Raw genomic sequence first — 27926 nt, forward strand, 5'->3', positions numbered from 1 at the left:
TATAATAACCTTCATTGCAGAGACGTTAAAATACATGACTGTATCTGGTCATTGGTGGGAACCTGTTATAATGTACGTCATACTTTTGCGGTTACTGTAATATATATTACAAATCAAGGTAATTTACGCAAATTCACGCGGTTATTGTTGACCCATTTCGTCAGAACAGCTATGTTCGCAAATTAAACAAATCATTTCTAAAAATAAATTACTGGTCCCTCGCTTTTGGCGGGAAAAATTCTCCAATGCCGGTGTCTAGTAAGAGTGTCACTTCTATTTATAATCTGTGACGTCAAAGTCGTGTCTTTTCAGGAAGTGAATGTTTTAGTTTTGTGCAGGAGCCAGGAGCAACCGGTGAGAATTATCTTATTTTTGAAGTAAATATATAGAGTTTTATGTTCGGTGTGTGTTTTCTTGTATCAGTTTATTGAAGAGAAAGTATCTCTATGGTAAAACTCGACTGTCATTTCACTTTATTCTCGCCGTAGGTGTTTTAATGAGCTCGCTGATTCGCAAAGAGGCCCTGGAAGGGGATTTGTAATTTCTGGTGTACATGTCTTAATTAATTTAATTAGCTAATAGATAGAGCTGATAAGATCTATATGCTTTTTCTGTTTTATCAGGAGATAATTTAAACTTAAAATTTAATGCAAGTAGTATTTAATTTGAATTTTCTTGTCTTAAAATAAATAAAGTGAATAAAAAAGATATTTTATTTTTCTTAATTTATAACTTGGAAAGTTCTAAACAGTGATCTCTAAATCCAATGGGATGAATTAATCAATCAAATTTGTCCAAATGTACTGATTTTTTAACTTTCAAGTTTGTTTTTCATGCATGTTTGTATGAATATATTAACAGGTGATAAACAGCAGGTTTTAAGAAAAAACATTTTGTTAAAAAATCATTGCATTCAGTTATGTACAGGTTCTACTGATTACATGTATCATTATAGTCAAAAAGGTGTTCATTCATAAATAAATTATTAAATAGAATCTAATCCTATCATTTCAATGTATAAACTTAGTTTGAACTAATATCTGAAACATTACTTTTACCTGCTTTTATAGTGTACAAGGGTAGATCAAAGTGGATTTCACAATAATTTGCAAATTGTGAAATAAGATAAATCTTTCTTACTGTATGATATACATGTACCAACAAATAGTTCTGTCTATGCATGTCTATAAATAGATCCTTTATACTAACAAACGAAATACAAGCTTGAGGTTTCTATTTGGTTGTGAAATATTTGTTGTAATAGTAGAGGATTGATTTTCTCCTTGCTGACAGGGCAAAATCTATCGGGAATATATATTGATCAAATTTTTGCAATAATCTATTCCTATACTGTAATTTACAACCGGTCAAAATGTGGCAGTGAATATAGACTGAACTTCACTTCAATCTTTTTACATTTTTGTAACAGGTAAATTAAAAATATTTTATGTTTGATTGTATACATGTACCTGTACATGTAAACATAATATGCATTTGTGTATTAATAATTAATGAGTTAGTGATTAAATAATTTAGACTAAAGGCAAAATTATAATCAACAAAAACTGTTAATACTCGAGAAAATCATTTCAAATATTGTACATGTATACAGAATAACTTAGTTCTCTCAAGACGTGTAAAGGTTTTAGATAATTTTGACATATAAGGGTACATATGTAGCTTACAGTAAAGGGACTGTTTTATATATGTGAGGAAAATATATGTGCTTGTTACTTAAATGTATTATTATGATTATCATGAAAATTATAATTATCACAAATATGTTATTCAAAGTAAGGTAGTCATTCAAAACTGTTTTGAAAGTGTTGTCTCTTTTGAAATTATGTAGCTTTTATATATATTTGTAATATAATCTTGATTTATGTTTACAATGTATATGGGTGATTAAGTGGTGTGGTTTACTGGCATGTAAATTATTTGTGATAGATGTTGTATATGTTTATATACTAGATCATGTAAAAGTAGCGCAGAGTTTATGATAATTAACTTAATTCTAATTAATAACGATAAGTTACTCCATGTACTTAATTAATTAAGTACTTCTAAAATGTTGATTACTGCAAGTAAATAACAAACCAAAAACTGTAGCATACTGATCGTGACCTGACAGGAAATTGGTATCAAACCACAATGAACATGCGCTAAAGTAACATTGAATTTCTCTGGTATTAAAGGTGCATGGGCCTGCATGTATCTATCAGTTAAGTATAGATTAAAGTTTATTTGTGCCAATTTACAAATTTAAATTAAAGTGGTCAGGCATGGCACAGCTGCGAGACCAATTTAATTTTGTAAATACAAACTTATAAATGTTAACCAGCTAAGTGTTTAAAATTAATTTAAATTTATAAAGTTAAAACAGTTGATTTACTTAAGACTGATTATCAGTTTGCCGATTAACCAAAGTGTATGTGTTACGATTCATTTGAAATAGTGCAATCCTATTGGACAAAAAATAATTTCAACCAACTGTTGGTGTGACTTAAAACCTTACCAAAAAATTGATATTTAGTATTATTAATTGAGAGAGTACAGTATTTCAAAACCAAAACCATTCAGTTTTCAAAGACGTAATGACCTTGATATGTATTTGTACAGTCGTATTGCTGTATACAGTACATTGTAGTCTTATTGTAAAATCAATATGAATGCGGTCAATATTTACAGTATAGATTATAAATTATTTAGTTCAGTTGAGACTTGTCAAGGTAAAGTGCATGGTAAGTGGGGTAGAAATATCTTACTTACTTAATAATAATATATTCTGAAGGGAGATAATAGGGTTGGTGTATTTATTTAGAGCAATATTTAAACGCACAAGGTTGGATATAGACATTAGACGGCTTTTGATAGATATAACTGTAGATAACTTATTATTATTTGAATGGTTATTATTTATATATATGTGAACACTCGTAAGTAACATAATGTTCTGTTGTATGGGAATAAAATTTTGAAAGAATTAGATATTATATATCTATTATTTTTATATTTATTTGAAACAGATGTTTTATTATACTAGTAGAATTTTCAATTTTAAGAACCGTTTAGGATTGTCAAGAAAAGCTACATTATCATAATGTTAATTAGGGAGAAAAAAGATCAGCAAAAGAAGTTTTAACCATAACCCCTAGGGAAAAAAATAGATTCAAAACTTTTAACAGTTGATCAATACCAAATCAATATGTACATGCAGTATTACTATTATACACTTGGCTAATGAAGGGGAAACACATTGACTGATATATATATATAGTACAAGGATACAGTTATTGATTGTAAATTTTGAATAGGTTTATAACGTCATAACTTATATACATGTATACTTATTACTATAGAATTCTTTTTTACATTATCAGTATATAAACATTAGGATATAACGTATAATTAGATTCATTCATAAAGTTTTATAAACAGGTTGGTGAATTTCCATTTTGTACTGGTAGTGATAATTATAGGCTTTGCTACAACAACAAATGTATATAATTATATAGATAGGCCCTACTGGCATGTTGATATATAGTTTGACCTGAAGCTGTGACCTGATTTCTGCTTAATTTTATGAATTTAACTCTGACATCCCTCTTGTTTACAATGAACTAGTCCAAATAAAAAGCAGGACAAGTTCATTAACACAAATTTAGCAGGGTTGTAAGTTATAATATATAAGTGCTGGAATATTATTAATATATATAATATATTGATCACATAATGAAGAACATATGAAAAATTAGTGTAGAACACAACAGTGTTTTTCCCTGTATACATTCTTTGGCTACCAATGTACATCTGACATCACTGTTAAATCTACTGGAAACAAGTAAATAAAACTTAGCTGGCAGAAGCTTCATTTTTACATGATTTTTAGCTAGAAATCCAATATTTCTGTAACATTGGTCATTATTAAATATTAACTCCTTTCTGTAGTGTAGGTCAACAGAGATATTATACTTGATTTTTCTCCCAAGGATGAATAAGTTCTGACCAATGATGTTTTCATAATTGTGTGCTGATTCTTTTGTAGGCTAGAGATTATATTTAAAATATTTTGCAATAATGCCAATTGTTATAAAAACCTAACTAATACCTGCTTATTTAAGTCTAACCTGCCTCTATATACTGCCTGCTGCTGCTTTATTGTAATGTCTGAAATTCCTGAAACAACTAATGCACTGTTCCAAATTCAAATCGGGACAAGTCCACTTCATAAATTCAGGTGAGGTCAGTTAAAAAACCTTAAGTTGCTGAATTTCTGTACTGGATTTGTCCAGTTTTGAATTTGGAACAGTACATTTGAAATTTGAGGGATTTCAATATTTTTCAAAAATTAATAATTGAGCTACCAACAATATAGTGTCAGCCTGGTCAGGCTGCATGTATGTGTAGACTGGCCTGGTTTTGTACTGGGGGTTAAGGCTCTAAGGTAAGGTAAGGGGGTAAAAATTATCAGTTAAAATAAATAATAAGGTTGTCTTGCATTTTAAGTCAATGTAGTTTAAACAATTAATTTTTTTAAGAAAACCACCTCATATAAAGAAGAATTTTCCAAATTGTTTTTATATAATCAGAATAATAGATCAAGGTCGTGTATAGGTAAAAAAACAGCCACATAGTTTTGATAAAGTTTTCTTGTATAGTAATTATCCTAAATAGACGATTTATACCTGGACCAAGTACACACATTTTTAAGTAATAACCAGTTAACCTGTGTTTATAGTGGTGTATTGAAGTGTAGCTTTAGTGTAGAGTAGATTAAGTGGGATAGTTGGAAATAATTATGTTGATCTAGCTTTACCTACATTTATATACCTATATAAAACAGAACAGTTGATTAACCCAATAAAGCATTTTTCGGTCGGGTGTAACTGGTTGAAAAACTGGTCAGTACTGGTACAGAATCCAGGACCCTTGTTTCTTCAACTGTTAAAAAAAAAATGTTTGCTAGTTGTACTTTATTGACAAAGTGCCAAGCACAAATGAGCCGCGTCACGACAAAACCAACATAGAGTGTTTGCGACCAGCATGGATCCAGACCAGCCTGCGCATCCGCGCAGTCTGATCAGGATCCATGCTGTTTGCTTACCAACCCTATTACAAGTAGAGAAACTGATAGCAAACAGCATGGATCCTGATCAGACTGCGTGGATGAGCAGTCTGGTCTGGATCTATGCTGGTCGCAAACACATTATGTTGGTTTTGTTGTGACGCAGCTCAAATAATTTTGTAATTGATAATTAACACACAATATGGGTTAGTGAAACTACACATTCAGTTATTTATATTGTGAGTTTGCATGATTGTATTGTTTGAAAAAATATGAAAATTAAGAAATTGGAATGAAGTAGGTAAGACTTGAGAAAACAATGAAATTTTTTTTTTAAATTAGTAACATGTTGAAAGAAAACTAGAAAATGTTTTAATTGTCTATTTTCAGAACTGAGTAAACATGGCAACTAGGAAAGACAACGAGTCTTTGTTCAGAATTCCACCATATTATTATATTCATGTACTTGACCAGAACAAAAATGTTACGAGGTTGGAAGTTGGTCCACAGACGTACATCAGGCAGGACAATGAAAGGTGAATATATGAGCCGTGTCATGACAAAACCAACATAATGCGTTTGCGACCAGCATGGATCCAGACCAGCCTGCGCATCCGCGCAGTCTGATCAGGATCCATGCTGTTCGCTATCAGATTCTCTACTTGTAATAAGAGTTGGTAAGCGAACAGCATGGATCCTGATCAGACTGCGCAGATACGCAGGCTGGTCTGGTCACGCCAGTCGCAAACGCACTATGTTGGTTTTGTCATGATGCGGCTCATATATATATAGATCTATATACTGATTTGTTTGTTGTGTTTTTAAACGTTTTTGGTTTTGAATTTTTAGCTCACCTGTCACAAAGTGACAGGGTGAGCTTTTGTGATCGCTTTTCGTCCGGCGTCCGTCCGGCGTCCGTCCGTCCGTAAACTTTTACTTTAAATGACATCTCCTCATAAACCACTAAGCCAATTTCATCCAAACTTCACAGGAATGTTCCTTTGGTGGTCACCTTTAAAAATTGTTCAAAGATTTTAATTCTATGAAGAACTCTGGTTGCCATGGCAACCGAAAGAAAAAACTTTAAATATCTTCTTTTAAAAAACCATAAGAGCTAGAGCTTAGATATTTGGCATGAAACATCTTCTAGTGAGTGTCTACCAAGTTTAACAAATAAAAGCCCTGGGGTCAAAATTGGCCCCGCCCCGGGGGATCATTGATTTTCCCTATATACATATAGTAAAAAATTAAAAAATCTTCTTTTAAAGAACCATAAGAGCTAGAGCTAAGATATTTAGCATGAAACATGTTCTAATAGGTGTCTACCAAGTTTGTTCAAATAAAAGCCCTGGGGTCAAAATTGGCCCCGCCCCGGGGGGTCATTGATTTTCCCTATATACATATACTAAAAACTTAAAAAATCTTCTTTTAAAGAACCATAAAAGCTGGAGCTAAGATATTTAGCATGAAACATTTTCTAATGGGTGTCTACCAAGTTTGTTCAAATAAAAGCCCTGGGGTCAAAATTGGCCCCGCCCCGGGGGGTCATTGATTTTCCCTATATACATATAGTAAAAACTTAAAAAATCTTCTTTTAAAGAACCATAAGAGCTAGAGCTAAGATATTTAGCATGAAACATGTTCTAATGGGTGTCTACCAAGTTTGTTCAAATAAAAGCCCTGGGGTCAAAATTGGCCCCGCCCCGGGGGGTCATTGATTTTCCCTATATACATATAGTAAAAACTTAAAAAATCTTCTTTTAAAGAACCATAAAAGCTAGAGCTAAGATATTTAGCATGAAACATTTTCTAATGGGTGTCTACCAAGTTTGTTCAAATAAAAGCCCTGGGGTCAAAATTGGCCCCGCCCCGGGGGGTCATTGATTTTCCCTATATGCATATAGTAAAAACTTAAAAGATCTTCTTTTAAAGAACTCAAAGAGCTATGGCTAAGATATTTAGCATCAAACATGTTCTAATAGGTGTCTACCAAGTTTGTTCAAATAAAAGCCCTGGGGTCAAAATTGGCCCCGCCCCAGGGGGTCATTGATTTTCCCTATATGCATATAGTAAAAACTAAAAAAATCTTCTTTTAAAGAACCAAAAGAGTTAAAGCTAAGATATTTAGCATGAAACATGTTCTAATAAGTGTGTACCAAGTTTGTTTAAATAAAAGCCCTAGGGTCAAAATTGGCCCGACCCCCGGGGGGTCATTGATTTTCCCTATATGCATATAGTAAAAACTTAAAAAATCTTCTTTTAAAGAACCAAAAGAGCTAGAGCTAAGATTTTGAGCATGAAACATGTTCTAATAGGTGTCTACCAAGTTTGTTCAAATAAAAGCCCTGGGGTCAAAATTGGCCCCGCCCCTTGGGGTCATTGATTTTCCCTATATGCATATAGTAAAAACTTAAAAAATCTTCTTTTAAAGAACCAAAAGAGTTAAAGCTAAGATATTTAGCATGACACATGTTCTAATAAGTATCTACCAAGTTTGTTCAAATAAAAGCCCTTGGGTCAAAAATGGCCCCGCCCTGGAGGATCATTGATTTTCCCTATATGCATATAGTAAAAACTAAAAAAAATCTTCTTTTAAAGAACTCAAAGAGCTATGGCTAAGATATTTAGCATGAAACATGTTCTAATAAGTGTCTACTAAGTTTGTTCAAATAAAAGCCCTGGGGTCAAAATTGGCACCGCCCCGGGGGTCATTGATTTTCCTTATATGTGTATAGCAAAAACTTAAAAAATCTTCTTTGAAAAAACCCAAATAGCTAGAGTTAAGATATTAAGCATGAAACATCTTCTAGTAAGTGTCTACAAAGTTTGTTCAAATAAAAGCCCTGGGGTCAAAACTGGCCCGGCCCCAGGGGTGTCATTGTTTTTAACTATATGTGTAAAGTAAAAACGTTAAAAAATCTTCTTTCAAAAAGCCCAATGAGCTAGAGCTTAGATGTTTAGCATGAAACATCTTCTTATGGGTGTCTACCGAGTTTGTGCAAATAAAAGCCCTTGATTTAAATTGGCCCTGAAACGTTGGGGGGGAGGGGGGGTGAGGGGGGGCCTATATACAGGTGAGCGACCTCAGGGCCATCATGGCCCTCTTGTTTTATTTTTTTGGGTTTTTTTTTTGTGTTTGTGTGTTTTTTTAAGTGGCAAAATTTTATAAGGTGTACAGTCCCCAGAGCAACATCTTTTGGATTTTTGTTGATGCTAAGAGTGGTTGCTGTAGAATGCACAAGAGCTTGACATATAATTTCTTTTGATAATTGAAAAAAAATAGAAAAAAATTAAGAAATGCCGGCAAATATACCCCTCTATACAATATATTTATTGTATAGAGGGGTATATTTGCCGTTATTTCTTAATTATTTGCTTATATTTTTCATTTATTGATAGAATGTCAAGCTCCTGAGGTAGGAAGGTAAGATTTATTGTCCAGCCTTACCTGTTGAAGAGTACTGTTGTTGTAGAGAGGTGGTTGTTCTACAGAGGTTTGGTTGTCCAGTACAGGTTGCACTATATTTTATTATTGTCCATTTTTTTGATGACATAAAAGAAAGGATACTAAGTTGACTGTGGCTTGATGATTTAATTGTCTGTCTGTTAACACAGAAATATTTGGCTCAGATTCTGCTGGGGTCATGCAAATGTTTTGTCATATGACATCAGTTGGGTTTGTTCTGGGAAAAAAAAAATGTTTTTTTTAGAGTGGTACAAATTAGCACAGAGCTTAATAATTATAAGTCTCTAAAATAACCCACCCGGTTATATTCTTCGCAATTAAGCATTAAAACCAACAAAAGGAAATATTCTGTAGTATAATTAATTATATTTATACAGGTTTTTTTCTAGTTGATGATGATAAAAAAAAATGAACAGTTTCCCATTTAATTGAATATTTCTGTAAAATAACGAAGATTTGATCGATTTTAGGGTGGTTATTGGCCCAGAAAAGATGATCACAGTGCCACCCAGGCATTACTGTGTCATCGAGAATCCAGCCTTGAGAGATAAAGATAACAGTGTTCTCCTTGATAAGAGCGGTCAAGTCCGGCTTTTACACGCTGACCAAGAGATCAGACTTGCCCAGGATCCCTTCCCACTTTATCCTGGAGAGGTTCTTAAACAGGTTGGTCTGTTTATTCTTTCTTAAAAATTGAGCTGTGTCAGGACAAAACCAACACAGTGCGTTTCGACCAGCATGGATCCATACCAGCCTGCGCATCTGCGCAGTCTGATCAGGATCCATGCTGTTCACTATCAGTTTCTCTACTTGTAATATAGTTGGTAAGCAAACGGCATGGATCCATGCTGGTCGCAAACGCACTATGTTAGTTTTGTCGTGACGTGGCTCAAATAATATTAAGCTTTATTTGTTGTATTATAAGTGATGTATTAAGAAAATATTGATGAAATAAAATGCTTATTTTCATTTTCCTATTTTCACTTTAAAAATTTATTTTTCACTGCAGTGAAATATATTTTCCATATTTTCACTGGTGTCTTGAAAATTATCATATATATTTTCATACCACTTGATGAAATAAATCCTTTATTTATAGAAAAAAGTTGAATCTTGATTAAAAAAAAATTTTATCAAAATTTAAAATGTATCTAAATGGAAGGAATGATGTTTGTAAACTTATAATAAAACTAAAATTAGGTATCATTTAACCAGGGCTCAACTTGCAAAGCTGGTCATATTTAAGGAAGTTACCTTAAAATTTTTATTGTCAACAAGGATCATTTCAAGTGATATATTTTGTAATTGTATATTTTTATACTGTTTACTTCTTTAAGATTTTTATATACCTCAATCATGTATCTACTGATCATATTTAATTAAGGAAGTAACGTCAGAAATCCTATCTTCAACAAGTCTCATTGCAAGTTGCTGTGTCACATACACTCTTCCCTATAGGGTGCATGATACACAGTCTGTGAAACGTAATAAGGCTAAAAAGGAAGCAATGTTAAGATTAAACTACCTGCACAAAGATATAATTTATCTTGAATAACTTCCTTATTCTTTATAAAATTGATATTAGGTCAGTGGTCTTGTTAAAAACGATAAAAACATTCTAAACATGTTCAGTGTACATGTAATTGTAAATTAACTTTTTTGTAACAATGTGTCATTTACATAATTATATAAAAAGTTTTCAATAATTTTTCAGGCTGTAACTCCGCTGAAAGTTGTGGCCCCTAACTCGGCCTTAAGATTACGTGCAATATTAGACTTTGAAGATGATACAGGGGAAAAGAGGACCGCTGGTGACGAGTGGCTGTTTGAGGGACCAGGTAAGAATCCCAATCATCTTTGTTGGGTAGGACAGAAAGGTTAAATGAGTGCATCCCTTGGCTGGTTACTTTGGACAAGTTTGACTGTATTCACTAAATACCTACACAGGTGACAATATCTTAACAATGATGTGTATCTCACGTTAATGTGCAAGTAATTATATGAAGGTGTATACCATTCACCAAATTGGTCATTTTTACTTTGAAACAAAAAGCCAGCAACAGTCAGAAATAAAGAAAGCCGAAATTATAAACCCCTTGTCATTGCAAAAATCGTACATTAGCATTATGTACTTATATGTACTTATTGTACAAGTCCAGAGAATGGGATTGATTGGGATATTTGTAATGAATTTTTGGTGGGGACTTATTTTTCGGAAACTAAACAAATTGTTTCTTAAATTACTGCTTTCATTTAGGTACCTATATACCAAGGAAAGAGGTCGTGGTAGAGGAAACGGTTCGAGCCACTATCATCAAGCCTAACCAGGCCATCCGGTTACGTGCACGTAAAGAATGCATTGATAGAGAGGGTAACGCACGTGTAACAGGTGAGGAATGGGAAGTGAAGAAGACAGGAGCTTACCTGCCAGGAGCGTATGAAGAAGTTGTAGATATTGTTAATGCATATGTGCTAACGGAGAAGAAGGCGCTCCATATGAGGTCGTTGAGGACATTCAAGGATGATTTCGGTGTTACACGTAAAAACGGTGAAGAATGGCTTATCACCATGGACATGACAGAAACACATATCCCGAATGTGTACGAAGAGGTCAGTTTCTTTTTGAAATACATACATTCTCAGGATGCATATTCTCATGATCTATTAATGTAGTATATAATAAAGTAATCTGACGAAAATTATAAACAATATCAATGAAGAATAATGGTATCGGTAATGGTTGTGGTATAATGTATTCTTTTCTGTTTTGTTGATTGAATTTTTACTACTTTTCTTTGGAAGTTTGTTCCTAACTAAGTTACTTAGTGCAACATATTATTTTTGAACATTGATTAAAAAAGAAAGACAGAAATACAAAAAGATGATTTTAAAAAAAAACAACAACACCAAAAACTCAAACCTTATTTAAATTTAGATTCTTTAATTTATTTTGTCATACAAATTTATACCTGTAGGTTGTTGGAGTTGTCAACATCACATCTCTCAGTAACAGACACTACTGTGTCATCTTAGACCCTGTAGATGAGAAGGGCAGACCACAGATGGGAAGGAAAAAGCTGGTCAAGGTATGTATAGTCTGAAAAGATATTTAATTAAATACAGTGTATCCTTAAGAAACAGAATGAAGTCTAACTGATTGCTAAGCTCAATATGGAGAGTATTTGAAAAGTAATCTAGGAGACGCTGGTTGGTTCCTCGGGCAAGGCGTAATTTCTCCATGACCAATTGGTCTTGGACATTGATTCTAATGTTCATTTATTTCTCACTGCTGATTTAGTAATGATATTAGTAGTTGGTCACTTGTGGGGAAATTAATTTATTGGTTAGTTTTCAAGGAAAGCTTGTTATGCCCCCACAATGTGGGAGCATATAGCGTTGCACTTGTCCATCCTTCCGTCTGTCAGTCCGTACGTCCCGAAATCTTGTGAACGCAACTCCTCTTAAACCGGATGGCAGATTTTGCTTAAACTTACAGGGATGAACAACCTTAATGTGTAGATGGTAGTAAAGGAAGGAATTTTCGCTGCGACCAAATTTAACAGAATTATGGCCCTTTGTTGATTTTTTCACTTTATACTATGTAGAAATTTTGTGAACGCAACTCCTCTTAAACCGGATGGCAGATTTTGCTTAAACTTCCAGGTATGAACAAACTTAATGTATAGATGGTAGTAAAGGAAGGAATTTTTGCTGCGACCAAATTTAACAGAATTATGGCCCTTTGTTGATTTTTTCACTATATACTATGTAGAAATTTTGTGAACGCAACTCCTCTTAAACCGGCTGGCATATTTTGCTTAAACTTACAGGGATGAACAACCTTAATGTGTAGATGGTAGCAAAGGAAGGAATTTTTGCTGCGACCAAATTTAACAGAATTATGGCCCTTTGTTGATTTTTTCACTATATACTATGTAGAAATTTTGTGAACGCAACTCCTCTTAAACCGGATGGCAGATTTTGCTTAAACTTCCAGGGATGAACAACCTTAATATGTAGATGGCAGTAAAGGAAGGAATTTTCGCTGCGACCAAATTTAACAGAATTATGGCCCTTTGTTGATTTTTTCACTATATACTATGTAGAAATTTTGTGAATGCAACTCCTCTTAAACCGGATGGCAGATTTTGCTTAAACTTCCAGGGATGAACAACCTTAATGTGTAGATGGTACCAAAGGAAGGAATTTTTGCTGCGACTAAATTTAACAGAATTATGGCCCTTTGTTGATTTTTTCACTATATACTATGTAGAAATTTTGTGAACGCAACTCCTCTTAAACCGGAGGGCAGATTTTGCGTAAACTTCCAGGGATGAACAACCTTAATATGTAGATGGCAGTTAAGGAAGGAATTTTCGCTGCGACCAAATTTAACAGAATTATGGCCCTTTGTTGATTTTTTCACTATATACTATGTAGAAATTTTGTGAATGCAACTCTTCTTAAACCGGATGGCAGATTTTGCTTAAACTTCCAGGGATGAACAACCTTAATGTGTAGATGGCAGTAAAGGAAGGAATTTTTGCTGCAACCAAATTTAACAGAATTATGGCCCTTTGTTGATTTTTTCACTATATACTATGTAGAAATTTTGTGAACGCAACTCCTCTTAAACCGGATGGCAGATTTTGCTTAAACTTCCAGGGATTAACAACCTTAATGTGTAGATGGTAGTAAAGGAAGGAATTTTTGCTGGGACCAAATTTAACAGAATTATGGTCCTTTGTTGATTTTTAGTTTTCAACTTGTGGCACATGTAGTCCAAAAATATTTGACCTAGAGTCATAAGATTGACAGAACAGTGGCGTGTGGGGGCATCAGTGTCCTATGGACACATTTCTAGTTTAAGTGGGTCTTCTAAAGAGTTATTAAAGAAAACATGTGTTGCAAAAATGATTTATAAACAAAATCAAAATAAGTCATATGCCAGAAATTTAGACATTCATGATGCATGGTTTGAAAATTTTGATGAAATTATTATTTGTTTTACTTCATTGCATTTCTCACCACAATTTAATCCTTAAATGGAATCAGAATAGCTTTTTTTTCACCACTTCAGAGCTTGGTAAGACTTGGCCCTATACTGTAGGCTGAGCAACTTGAGAACTGTCATTAAGATATCCAAAATTGATAATAACTTTCCTATGAATCAAAACAGGATAGTTTATTTAAAAAAAATATGGTATGTGTTGATTCAAATACTTAAAATGTTGAGGACTAAATACTGCTAAAACATGTGCTAGGGAGGTGAAAGATGTAGCATCTTCCCTTATATGTCATGGCTAAATACAACCAAGTGAGCAATTTTTGACAATCCTTTTTTTGTTTTCATTGATATGCCCTTTATTAGAATGTTCAGGAATAAATTTTAAAATGTGACCATGAATATATTTTTTGATTTACAGGGAGAAAAGACATTTTTCTTGATGCCCGGTGAGCGACTTGAGAGAGGAATTCAAAATGTATATATCCTAGGTGAAGACGAGGGTCTCATCCTGAGAGCTAACGAGAGTTTCAAAGATGGCGTAAGTAATTTGAATTATTTCAGAAATATTCTATATATATAAATTACGTGCTTAATGCCAATAAGTAATGCAGTAATGAAAGCAGCGAAAAGCAGCTCCTGAAAAATGGAGGATTTTGAGTTTAATTTTTAAACATTTAAACTTTCTAAGCTGAATGGGCTTCTAATTGTATGTTTTCACTAGATAGACAACTTTCAAAGTTAGTAGAAATATAAAAACTATATTTTTGAATATTGAATGTGAGGAACGTATCCAGCTACCTTATTGAACTGGGTGGTTCTACTTGGGTGCCAGCTTGTGTCTGAAATAATGCAGAGAGGGAGAGCCAAAGTTTTCCTCCAATAGTCAAGCTGGAAAGTCTTAGGCATGACTTTCACACTGTTGATGTGACTTAAAATCCAACAAAAATAAATGCATGAACAAGTACATCCAACAATTTTACTATGAGATAATGATACGTGTTCATTTAGATTTCCATGATTTTTATTACACAGACTATATTGTGATCATTTTACATGTAGAATGTTAAAATAACTTTCCTAAACATTATAAAGGAGGTGGATCGTAAGCCAGGAGATAGATGGATGATCAGAGGCCCTAAAGAATATGTTCCCCCCGTAGAGGTAGAGGTGGTGATGAAACGACAGGCCATTCCCCTTGATGAGAACGAGGGTATATATGTCAGAGATGTTAAAACTGGCAAGGTATACTTGATTATTTTACATTAATGCTGCATGCCTCCAGATGAGTCGAAATATTTCACGAAAATCAGAGTTGAGAAAAAATGTACTGAAATTTTATGAAAAGTAAAATGATTGAAAATTTTGGTAATAGTTTCCATGTTATGGGCTGTAATGACTGAATTTGTAGTAGTTTTCACCATAATTCTACTGTGTGACAAATACAGTTAGGGCTATATTAGCATATTTTGACCTCATTTTAGTAATAAACACAGATTGTAAGTTCTGTTTGTAATGTGGAAATAACTTTCTTTGTTCACTTCACAATATAGTGCTTTTCAAAACATTTTTCAAAATTTTCATGAAAATTAACATGAATCTGGAGGCATGCTGCTTTAAGTTTGAGAATTTTCAGTAATTTTCTACAGAAACATATATATATAGTTGATCTATGCTTAAAGTTAACCGTCAAGATTTCAATACTTCTGACACACATTTACACCCATTAATCAGCAATACTTGATGCTTTATCTAGGTGTAGCCAATAAATTTTATTGCTCTTGTTACATCAAATCATATCTTTTATAGTACATATATGAGGGATTTCTTTTTAATGATAAACTGGAAATCTTTTTCGGCTGTACTACTGGAACTGTTTTCAATCCTGTAGATGAAAAAAGATTATTTTTAGAAAAGTTTATGATATACACATAAGGATGTTAGTAAATGTTTATTATTACATTTAGGTAAGAGCAGTTACAGGGGAGACCTACATGCTAAATCATGATGAGGAACTCTGGTCAAAGGAACTTCCTCCCGCAGTCGAGAACCTGCTAATGGCAGCTAAAGACCCGCTAGCTGACCGCAATACGAAAGGTGCACCAGAAGCCGGAAAGGCTCGTGACAAGACACGGGTTATCACATTTAGAGTGCCACACAATGCCGCTGTACAGATTTATGATTATAAGGAGAAAAAAGCTAGGTAAGAATGGTAAATATGGCGGGAAAATTGGTTGAAAGAAAGTCGTCTGCTGCAATATTGTTATATTCTTTTTAATTTTCTGTTTACATGACATATAATATTGTGGTATCATATAATATAGTGGTATGATAGTGTTTGTTGCGAAACCTCCGGTGTCCATAGCCAAGTGATTATGGTTGTTGACTTCTGACCACTTTCCCATCACTTCTGTGGGCTCGAGACTTCCTTGAGATTTTTTTTCTTTCATGTGAGGAAGCCAGTCAGCTAGCTAACATTACATTTGTGGTTCTATTTGGGTGCCCCTTCATGTTTGTGCGAAGGGACACCTGAGGTCTTCGATCTTCCTCGTCATATGACCTCTACTAGGATGGTGCAATGTAAAAAAACAACCAAAACAACAAAAGAAACCTGTTATGTAATAATGTAGACACTAAAATTTATGTACTTGTATGTATGAAAACTTGTATTTTTGCACAATTGATATGTGCATTTGTACAATAAAGAATATTATGTCATGTATTTATCATGTCAAGTTCATTTTTCTGTAAAACAAAAAATTTTGCCACTTTTTCAGAGTTATTTTTGGACCAGAATTAGTTATGCTTGGCCCAGATGAACAATTCACACAGCTCAGTATTTCTGGTGGTAAACCAAAGAAACCAAACATGATCAAATCACTTTGTCTTCTTCTCGGACCAGATTTCTGCACAGATATCATTGTAGTCGAGACATCTGACCACGCAAGGCTCTCACTTCAACTGTCATACAATTGGTAAGTAGACTGAACAGCACATTTAGAATGTGATGCTAAGAAAAAATTATAAATATATATATGTCATGAATTTTTTTTTTTGGAATTTGAAATTCAATTAAAATTAAATTTTATTCCCAAGTTTAATGATAAAGATTCCATAAGTTTCAGAACGGTTAGAGTTTAAGGAATGATAAATTTAGTTTATACGAATTTATTTTAGTTTGATTGTGTTGGAAGCTATAAACTTATTGAAACACTCTCGAATCTGTTCCTGGAATTAACCAGTACTTGGCAACGAGTGTAAAATTTCTTGCTCAAGGAAACAACGGCTTTCCGCTAACTGGGTTTGAATATTTGCGGCCAGCAGTCCTTAGATTACTAGTCTGACGTGTTGACCACTCGGCCACGCCGCCACACATATTGTAATAGATACAACGTACATGTTTTGTTTGTTTTAATAACATCATAGTTTGCTTTACGTTTTATGTGACTTGATAAAGGTTTTCAGGACGACAGCTAGATAGATAGATTCTCTTGTACATCTGTTTTCCTAAAATATTTATAATGAACATATCTACTATAATCCCTTTTAACACTGTTGATAATCTTGCTTGGTAGTGCTTCTAACATTCTAGCATTTTGCAGGCATTTTGAAGTTAAAAGCAAAGACGACACCGTTGAGTCTGCCAAACTATTCAGTGTTCCTGATTTTGTAGGCGATTCTTGTAAAGCTATCGCATCTCGTGTGAGAGGTGCTGTTGCCCAAGTCGCCTTTGATGATTTTCATAAGGTATGTTCAAAATGATTGTTGTAAGTATTTAAAACATTTTGACTTTTCAGGCACTTTGGCATAGAGAATAAGAAAGATGGCGTGGATGCTGCTAAATTGTTCAGCGTGCCAGATTTCGTTGGTGATGCTTGCAAAGCTATCGCCTCTCGTGTCAGAGGGGCCGTAGCTCAAGTGGCTTTCGATGATTTCCACAAGGTATCGCTTTTAGAAAAAAGAATGTGTGTGGTTTTGCAAATTCCCTTAAACCATTGATTTGATACAAAAAAATTAATATAAAGAGAAAATTTCTTAATACATGTACACCTGCCTGCTGTGCTATGTTATGAAATTTCGATCCAATTCCTCTAAGTTGTCAAAAATCTACTCACCAGTGCTGAACCCAAGAGTAAATTAATAATTCTATTCAAATCCTTCAGAATCCATTTAATTTTATAGTAAACACGAAAAATGTATCTTATAAACCTTAAACTTTTAACACTTTTTAACTTTATTACCAAAACTTGTTTAACATCAAACGTATTTCCAATGGTTTTTGGAATGAAAAAAAATGTTTGTTTTAATACCCCCCCCCCCCACCCAGCCTTCGGAAAATGTTAGTTAGGGGCATTTTATAGAAATAATACGTTGCTATATGTTGCTCATTTGAGTAGGGATTATACCTTTTAGCAATGATGATGTGCATGGGCCATTTGTTCCTAGGGAAACATAATATTTTTTTTCTTACACATTAAGGAAGTTTTTTTTTTCAAAATTCAAAAAGTAATTTTCATAGCTATGGGTAGCTGATATATAGCTTTACACACTTAAAAAGATACAGAACAAATGTAGTTAAAAAACATTATTATAAAAAATTATGTACATACTCTGTACAAGTTCAAAGTTTCAACATCTCATTTGTAAATTTTAAATGGTTGGTATTATAGTTAAAGTGTCTGCCTCTGAAATCAGAGGTTGTTGGTTAAATCCCTACTTTGATGACCACCATGTTTCCTAATATTGTTTATTGGAGCCGGGATAAAGATTGGTTAAAATGAGCTCTTTTCCAATTTAATCGTATTCGAGCTGAAATATGTATATTTAACTAGCACCATGGGTAGACTTTTTACTGATGACATGTTTTTTGCTTGTTACAGAATTCAGCTAGAGTTATCCGATCGTCTGTGTTTGGTTTTGATGAGAAGGACAAAGTTCGAGATGTGTTTGTTTTCAAGCAGAATAATCTATACATCACAAGTATTGATATCCAGTCCGTGGAACCTGTCGATCAGCGTACACGTGACTCGCTACAGAAATCTGTCCAACTGGCCATTGAAATCACCACCAACTCCCAGGAAGCTGCAGCCAGGTAATGTCATGTCTTGTTATTTTACAGGCTCGAAATCTTTAACTCTAATGTGCTGAAGTATTATTTAGAAGTAACATTTCTACAGTTTTGTTATAAAAAATTATCATATTTTTGTCATTTTAGATGTATTTTAAAGCTATCCTTGTAGTTTTGGTGGTTTTACTCCGGTGCCCATTTGTTCCTGAAATATCGACAGAGGGGCTCTTGAGGTCTGCCTCGGTTAGCTGGAAAATCAACATATGACCTATACTGTATTGGTGCAACGTAAAACCTAACAAAACCAAAAACATCAAATAAAAGTTCACTTTTAAGTGTATACATTTTGTACATGTACATTGAAGTTTTCTGTTGAAAAAACAGTTTAGCAGATATTTGAAGAATGACAATTTCTTTTTATTTTCACAGACATGAAGCTGAACGATTAGAACAAGAGGCCAAGGGTCGTCTTGAACGTCAGAAAATCAGCGATGAGGCAGAAGCAGAAAAGGCCCGCAAGGACCTGCTGGAGCTACAGGCTAACAGCGCAGCTGTAGAGTCCACTGGTCAAGCTAAGGCCGAGGCACAGTCCAGGGCCGAGGCTTCAAGAATTGAGGGCGAGGCTGCTGTTGAACAAGCCAAATTGAAGGTATGTTACTAAATGTGTTACTTACATAAGGTAACGGATATTTATCACAAAAACCTAGGTGAAGGAGTGTAATAAGGTCATAAAATAAAAACGATATTTCAGTGTAATAATACTTCAATGTGATGTCATTTGCAATATATTTAAATAAGACGTTAAAGCGCATCGAATAAAAAAGTACTCTATTTATAAGTAAACCATTTTTAGTTTGGATATTTGATAAATAGTATATTATATTTGTGTAGATTCAATGCTAGATTTGTTGAACTCATTATATAAAACAATGTTATGCTTGTCTGAGGCTTGCATAATATGATTTTATTCAACATGTACAAAGATTTAGTGTCAGTTACTCTGATAGTCCTTACTTTACCTTAACGTCCTTACTTAACCTTAACCCACTGAATTTATGTATTTTGGTTTGTCAAGCATTTATTTGGAACACCCCATTAAAATTAAAGGGATGTCATTTAAAGCACAAAAAAATGAGCAACCAATACTTTAGAGCCTGACAAATGGTGCATAAATTTATTGACTGGCCTGGCCTTATTCTTGTGGCAAAGGTTGATTACCTTTGGTTCCAGGCTAAGGGAACCGTAAACATTATTTTCACTTACAGCTTTAAAATATGATATTTTTCATGCAATTAAAGGGAGACCACTGAGTTTTTTTCACATGAGCTGAACTAGAAAACGTTTTTAGCTCGACTATTCGAAGAAAATGAGAGCTATTGTAGTCGCCCCGGCGTCGGCGTCAGCGTCCGCGTCGGCGTCTGCGTTGGTTAAAGTTTTTTGTAAAGTCAAATATCTTAAATATTGCTTGAGATATTCAATTGAAACTTACAATACTTATTTATAGTAACAAGGTACATCAGATTGACAAGTTGGATAACTCTATCTACAATATTGCCAGAATTATGCCCCTTTTTAACTTAGAAATTTTGGTTAAAGTTTTTTATAAAGACAAATATCTCAATTATTGTTTGAGATATTCAATTGAAACTTACAATACTTATTTATAGTAACAAGGTACATCAGATTGACAAGTTGGATAACTCTGCGTACAATATTGACAGAAATATGCCCCTTTGAAACTTAGAAATTTTGGTTAAAGTTTTTTTGTAAAGTCAAATATCTCAACTATTGCTTGAGATATTCATTTGAAATTTACAATACTTTTTTATAGTAACAATGTACATCATTTTGCTAAATTGCATATCTCTGTCTGCAATATTTGCAGAATTATTTGCCCCTTTGAAACTTAGAGATTTTGGTTAAAGGTTAAAGATCTTCAAAGATATTTACTTGAAACTTTACACATGTACTTTGGGTTATAATATGAGGGTCATAATTGTATGTCACTGACCAAGTTCCATAACTCTATCTTGCATTAAGGCTGATTCATATCCCCTTTTCTACTTAGTCTCTTGGATAATGTTTACATGCAAGCTTTACATATCTCAATAACTATTAAAGATATTTATTTAAAACTTCACATATGCATTTAGGGTCAGAATTGTAGGTCACTGACAAAGATCCATAATTCTATCTTGCATTTAGGCTGATTTTTCTTCCTTTTTTCAACTTTAAAAATTCATGGTAAAGTTTTGCTTGTAAGCTGTTATCTCCATAACTACTGAAGGGTTTGTGCCTTTTTTGGGACAATTTTATGCATTCGTAATAATAAAGCAGTGATTTACTTGATAAAACAGCTTAATAACAAGCCTTTGTACCTTTTCTGTCAATTTTATGTATTCATAGGTAATTAGTATTATTATACTCAATAAAGCACCCTTGTGACATTACCTTCCAAATAGTCAAGCCAATACTGTATAATTAGACTCTCTCTAAGACCTATAACATGAATTTATAAAAAAAAATTAGCCCTTTTGTGAACTTAAAAAATTTAACATTATCAAGGCTCTTTTACTATCAAGCAATTAGAATAGTCGAGCGTGCTGTCCTACCGACAGCTCTTGTTTCTTAAGCAAATCTGGACTGCTATAAATTATATGGTTAATGTTTTACATAATTAATGCTCATGGTTTTCATTATATAGGCACAAGCCATGAAGATTGAGGCGGAGTCTGAACTTGAGAGGTTGACCAGTGCCAGAGAGGCGGAGCTTAAGTTTGTAAAGGAACAGAATGAAATGGAATTGGCCAAATCCAGAGAGACTGCCGAGATCGAGACAGTTAAGTTCAAGCAAATGGTGGACGCTATTGGTTCGAGCACCCTTCAGGCCATTGCCACGGCTGGTCCGGATCTTCAGGTCCGCATGCTCCAGGCTCTTGGTATGAAATCAACTGTGATCACCGACGGCACCACACCGGTCAATTTGTTTAACACGGCCCAAGGACTAATTGGGGGAATTGGAGGTGGACATATGGTCCCTTCAAAACGTGCACGAAGAAATGACGATGATGAGGATGATGATTAGACACAAAAAAACGCCATGTTACGCCACCGAATATCAAACGGTCTAAAACAAAAACAAGATTCTTGATAAAATTTTGTGAAGATTGCACTGTAAACCTTGATTTTGTGTTTTACATATTGTGGTAGGGGGTTGGGTATGTAGTTACTGCAGATATAATGTACATGTATACATCATAAATGAACAATTACTCAACAAGTATAAAACCATTATATAAATGTATTGTTTGTACAAAATACATACATAGGCCCAAATATTTGTTTAAATATGTATTCTGTTTTTGTTTACTCGAACTTTAATATATATTTATGTTGATAAAGACATTTTATTGCCTGGCTTAGGTCCATGTATCACTTGAAAGATAAAATATTTTGTTGCATAAAATCAAATCCATACCTGAAATGCCTCATTGTGTGTTGTAACATATGAACTTTGACCTATTTTTCTGTGATAGTTATGTATTGTTTATTTTCAACTATAAAGCATTGATTTGTTTTGAACATGTTAGTATGTTGATTTATCACAAGATGTTTTTGTTTTTTTATTTTTTTTTTCTTCTTATTGTTAACAAGTCATATGACAAATTTTCACATTTGAATGCATTCGTTACGGATTTTTCATTCATATTTTATAATTGTAGATAGAATATATATGAAATGAATATATTTCATTTTTTTCTATATTACCTTTTTTTTAAGGTTACTGCTAAATTCTATTTTATTTCATTACGCCTAATAATGATACTGCTGCTTTCCTTATCAGTGTTAGAAAAATTTTCAAATCTGTTAAGACATAAGTGTAATATATATGTAAATCATGGACAAAATATATTGACATAAATATAATGCTATGTTGCAAGGGACACAACCTGTGTATATTTGTGTAGTATTGTTGGATATTTTTTATAAAAAAAATATTTGATTTTTATGTTCATATATAACACATATATTTATGTATAAAGTGAAAATCTGGTGTTAACATGTATTTTGAAATAGATGTTACAATTTCGTATTGTCTGTATCAGGTACGTATATTAACGATCGGCAGTCTGGATGGATTATCTGCCACGACAGCATAATTTACCGTTATTGATTTACTGTATAGAGTTGCGGATACCGTTAATATACGTACCTGTCTGTATGAAGAAAAACAAACAAAAAAAAACAACAGCAAAATTCTTCATAAAGTGTGCAATGGTTTACAGTAGGGTGAGAAAATGGCACAAATCCAGTTAAGAATTAACACAAAAAATACGTTTTTCAATTTATTTAGGAGTATATTTCTACATTATCATTTGCATATCATAGTGTTATAGGGATTTAAACCGCAGTGGAGTTCCTTTAAGACAAGGTCAGTGGTGACCCTTGATTGGACTAATTATGTGCGGGCTGTGAGGTGGCAATCTTAAGGTTTAATGGCTTGAGGGTACAGTGCAGACAAGCTTTCTACTAACAAAATGTTTGGGATACAGATTAATATGTTTTGTAATGTTTTCAAATTATTGTTAACATTTTTTTTTCTTGTTCTTTTGTCATGAGGTTTCATTTTGTAAACGGAATGATGTTGTGCTTAAATATATTTTTTCTACACTTTGTTTTCTAAATTGTTTTTTTTTATATTTCTTACACTATGTGATAAGTCAATCACCTCTAAAACAAAATCGCCTTTTGTTGTTTATTTCTTTAATATATTATTTATAGATGCGTACAAATAAATATTTGACATAAAAAATGATGTTTGTTGTTTATGTGAATTTAAGTGTGTAAATGATTATTTATACCATGACTTTTTAGCTCACCTGTCACAAAGTGACAGGGTGAGCTTTTGTGATCGCTTTTCGTCCGGCGTCCGTCCGTCCGTCGTCCGTCCGTAAACTTTTGCTTTAAATGACATCTCCTCATAAACCACTGAGCCAATTTCATCCAAACTTCACAGGAATGTTCCTTTGGTGGTCACCTTTAAAAATTGTTCAAAGAATTTAATTCCATGCAGAACTCTGGTTGCCATGGCAACCAAAAGAAAAATCTTTAAATATCTTCTTTTAAACAACCCTAAGAGCTAGAGCTTAGATATTTGGCATGAAACATCTTCTAGTGAGTGTCTACCAAGTTTGTTCAAATAAAAGCCCTGGGGTCAAAAATGGCCCCGCCCCAGGGGGTCATTGATTTTCCCTATATGCATATAGTAAAAACTTAAAAAATCTTCTTTTAAAGAACCCAAAGAGCTAGAGCTAAGATATTTGGCATGAAACATCTTCTAGTGAGTGTCTACCAAGTTTGTTCAAATAAAAGCCCTGGGGTCAAAATTGGCCCCGTCCGGGGGGTCATTGATTTTCCCTATATGCATATAGTAAAAACTTAAAAATCTTCTTTTAAAGAACCGTAAGAGCTAGAGCTTAGATATTAAGCATGAAACATCTTCTAGTGAATGTCTACCAAGTTTGTTCAAATAAAAGCCCTGGGGTCAAAATTGGCCCCGCCCCAGGGGGTCATTGATTTTCCCTATATGCATATAGTAAAAACTTAAAAAATCTTCTTTTAAAGAACCCAAAGAGCTAGAGCTAAGATATTAAGCATGAAACATCTTCTAGTGAGTGTCTACCAAGTTTGTTCAAATTAAAGCCCTGTGGTCAAAATTGGCCCCACCCCGGGGGGTCATTGATTTTCCCTATATGCATATACTAAAATCTTAAAAAATCTTCTTTTAAAGAACCATAAGAGCTAGAGCTTAGATATTTGGCATGAAACATCTTCTAGTGAATGTCTACCAAGTTTGTTCAAATAAAAGCCCTGGGGTCAAAATTGACCCCGCCCCAGGGGGTCATAGATTTTCCCTATATGCATATAGTAAAAACTTAAAAAATCTTCTTTTAAAGAACCCAAAGAGCTAGAGCTAAGATATTTAGCATGAAACATCTTCTAATGAGTGTCTACCAAGTTTGTTCAAATAAAAGCCCTGGGGTCAAAATTGGCCCCGCCCAAGGGGGTCATTGATTTTCCCTATATGCATATAGTAAAAACTTAAAAAATCTTCTTTTAACGAACTCAAAGAGCTAGAGCTAAGATATTTAGCATGAAACATGTTCTAATGGGTGTCTACCAAGTATGTTCAAATAAAAGCCCTGGGGTCAAAATTGACCCCGCCCCGGGGGTCATTGATTTTCCTTATATGTGTATAGCAAAAAACTTAAACTCTTCTTTGAAAAAGCCCAAATAGCTAGAGTTTAGATATTAAGCATGAAACATCTTCTAGTAAGTGTCTACAAAGTTTGTTCAAATAAAAGCCATGGGGTCAAAACTGGCCCCGCCCCAGGGGTGTCATTGTTTTTAACTATATGTGTATAGCAAAAACTTAAAAAAATCTTCTTTTAAAAAGCCCAATGAGCTAGAGCTTAGATGTTTAGCATGAAACATCTTCTTATGGGTGTCTACCAAGTTTGTTCAAATAAAAGCCCTGGGGTCAAAATTAGCCCCACACCAGGGGGTCATTGATTGTCCCTATATGCATATAGTAAAAACTTAAAAAATCTTCTTTTAAAGAACTCAAAGAGCTAGAGCTAAGATATCTAGCATCAATCATGTTCTAATAGGTGTCTACCAACTTTGTTCAAATAAAAGCCCTGGGGTCAAAATTGGCCCTGCCCAGGGGGTCATTGATTTTCGTTATATGTGTATAGCAAAAACTTAAAATCTTCTTTGAAAAAACCCAAATAGCTAGAGTTTAGATATTAAGCATGAAACATCTTCTAGTGAGTGTCTACAAAGTTTGTTCAAATACAAGCCCTGGGGTCAAAATTGGCCCCGTCCCGTCGTTCATTGATTTTCCTTATATGTGTATAGCAAAAACTTAAAATTTTCTTTGAAAAAACTCAAATAGCTAGTGTTTAGATCTTTAAGCATGAAACATCTTCTAGTAAGTGTCTACAAAGTTTGTTCAAATAAAAGCCCTGGGGTCAAAACTGGCCCCGCCCCAGGGGTGTCATTGTTTTTAACTTTATGTGTATAGTAAAAACTTAAAAAAAATTTCTTTTAAAAAGCCCAATGAGCTAGAGCTAAGATGTTTAGCATGAAACATCTTCTTATGGTGGTGGGGGGGGGGGGGTGCTATATACAGGTGAGCGACCTCAGGGCCATCATGGCCCTCTTGTTTTATTATACAGTAGGAAAAAATCGGGGCCTCCTTGGCTGAGTGGTTACAGTTGTTGACTTCAAACTACAGTTCCTCACGCTTGTGGGTTTGAATCCCGCCAGTTCAAGGGAGGAGACTTTCCAACTAGCTTACGAAGTGTTGGTGATTCTAGTCAAGTACCTGTTCGTGCCTGAAATATTGCACGGAGTGGCACCTGAGGTTGTCCTCCAGCACTAAAGCTTGTAAGTCGCCATATGACATTTACCGTGTAAGTGCAACATGAAAAACCAAAAAAGTAAGAAACAATTATTTCATAATGGCCCCTAAGCAGTCATTATTATAGCACCAGTACAAGTTTTTCATATTGGCAATTATTTAATGGGCCCATAGAGGTAATTTATCAAGATACAGGTATTTAAAAGGTCTACATTGATAATCATAGAAAAAGAAACTAGGTACATTGGCCATTATTTAATCGGTCTTCTGTGGAAATTATAAATTCTGATTTGCCAGTATTAACTTGGTCAACAGCCGTTATTATAGAAAGAATAAGTACAATACATGTATATCATTTTGGCCTTTACATAGCTTAGCATAGGAAAAGAACAAGTTTTTCAGTCATTATTTAAAAAAAGAACAAGTTTTTTCTTGCAAGCCAATATAAAAGAGGACAAGGTTTTCATGCAAGCCATTATTAAGGGATTCATATAAGCACGGACCTTCATTGACAATTAAGGTCCGTGATATCGGCTATCATAGAAAAATGAGGAAAAAAAACATTCATGCAAAAGAAAACAAAATATACTGAAAATACTTAAAAAGGTTTTACTTGTTTAATTAAGGTCTTGTTTACCTAAATATGGAAACCATCGGACATGGCATTCAGGGCTCGCTGGTTGGATCTTCGGGCTAGGCGAAATTTCTCCGTGAAATTTAATCTCGGACAGTGAGTCTTATATATGGTCATTTTATGTCATTCAGAAATCATGTGGTAGTCGGTAGTATCAGTCCTGAATGTTCCAGTTTAAATTTACATTTTCTATGTTTCTACTTAATGTAAATTCCGTTATCTGAGCACCTTCTTTCCTCAGTTCCTGCCTCTGCTTTTCTATACCACTTATGGCAGTGGCACATGCTGCAATATTTATATCATCAGACTCAGGTGATGTCTCTGTGTCATTTATGTTACATTCTGATTCAGACAACTTTCGCTTAACTCGTTTTGCTTTCTTGACAATTTCTTTCTCTTGCTTGATTTTCTCTTTTTCCTGTTTTATTTTCAGCCTTATTTCTTGCTTCTTACGTACTGCATCTCATCATTTTCGCCTATAATGATACCTTCCCTTCTATCCTTTTAAGCTTGTTATTTCTGGACTTTTCTTCCTTTACCTGTTTATGCTATCTTTTTCAGTCAGTTCTTCTTCGATTTCATTGGTCGTTAGAACCCGCGCTTTCTTTTCCACTTTACTACCGGGGGCAGTTTTGCACTTAGCATCAAATGTTGGCGTGACCAAGACATTTGGAAGATCTTCTGAAATTAGCAAAGCTGTCACAAGTGGGTTCAATTTAATCGTCTCTTGGGGGCGATTTCTGCTGTATATATGACTTGTCCTTTCAGAGAAAACTCTTTCTTGTTTCCTAGCGAAAAGTAGGCCTATTTCATTTTCTTGATCAATTGGTTCAAGGGCAACAACCTTTTCCTTCAAGACGTTCCACGTTTGATACGTTCTGTCATCTGGCAAGTCAATATTAAAGTTCGAACATTCATGGTAACACCTCTTTTTCTTTGCGCAAGTGTCATCTCCATTATAGCTGCCAAAGCCAGTTCGGGGGGGGGGGGGTTCTGTACTATTAAATCAGCTATCTCACCATCATTGATGACTGGTTGAGGCATCAGTCTACACTAGCAAGTATCGTTTACCCGTCTTCACCTACTACAAAGGGGATGTCATCAAACATAAAACCGTGGATGTCTGTAGGACTAGAGCATGTAGAGAGCACACTGTTGAAATCAAATGCTACATCTTTGCTACCACTGGGAAACCTTGTAGGTGTTGCTGTCATAGGATGTGTGTTACCAATGCACCAATAAATAGATTCAGACTTAACGTT

The 27926-nt window shown here is 34.1% G+C and overlaps 1 protein-coding gene across 3 annotated transcripts; it reads left to right on the forward strand.

Annotated features, from left to right (window-relative positions):
* Positions 1-201: 201 nt before the first annotated feature.
* Positions 202-22707, forward strand: LOC132740046 (major vault protein-like). Of its 3 annotated transcripts, none has more exons than XM_060727995.1 (14): positions 202-354; positions 5456-5601; positions 9002-9197; positions 10246-10369; positions 10789-11141; positions 11507-11617; positions 13958-14077; positions 14632-14781; positions 15504-15739; positions 16314-16511; positions 17139-17283; positions 18417-18628; positions 19034-19253; positions 21309-22707. In XM_060727995.1, the coding sequence occupies exons 2-14, from the start codon at positions 5468-5470 to the stop codon at positions 21687-21689; spliced, it is 2580 nt and encodes an 859-aa protein (XP_060583978.1). In that variant the 5' UTR covers positions 202-354; positions 5456-5467; the 3' UTR covers positions 21690-22707. The 3 variants fall into 3 exon arrangements, with proteins under 3 accessions (XP_060583978.1, XP_060583917.1, XP_060584048.1); XM_060727934.1 differs by lacking the exon at positions 17139-17283 and adding an exon at positions 17334-17478; XM_060728065.1 differs by lacking the exons at positions 202-354; positions 17139-17283 and adding exons at positions 1289-1429; positions 17334-17478.
* The last annotated feature ends 5219 nt before the right edge of the window (positions 22708-27926 follow it).

The sequence above is a fragment of the Ruditapes philippinarum genome, unplaced genomic scaffold (assembly GCF_026571515.1).
Source record: "Ruditapes philippinarum isolate M1 unplaced genomic scaffold, ASM2657151v2 ctg1157_1_1_1_1, whole genome shotgun sequence".
Taxonomy (NCBI): Eukaryota; Metazoa; Mollusca; class Bivalvia; order Venerida; family Veneridae; genus Ruditapes; species Ruditapes philippinarum.

What these genes read in the sequence shown, in the direction of transcription:
- LOC132740046 (XM_060727995.1), top strand. Translation starts at nt 5,468, where the DNA reads ATGGCAACTAGGAAAGACAACGAGTCTTTGTTCAGAATTCCACCATAT. An exon ending in CTGGAGAGGTTCTTAAACAG is followed by an intron (nt 9,198 to 10,245) that starts GTTGGTCTGTTT and finishes ATAATTTTTCAG; the next exon opens with GCTGTAACTCCGCTGAAAGT. An exon ending in CCTTTGATGATTTTCATAAG is followed by an intron (nt 17,284 to 18,416) that starts GTATGTTCAAAA and finishes TGCTTGTTACAG; the next exon opens with AATTCAGCTAGAGTTATCCG.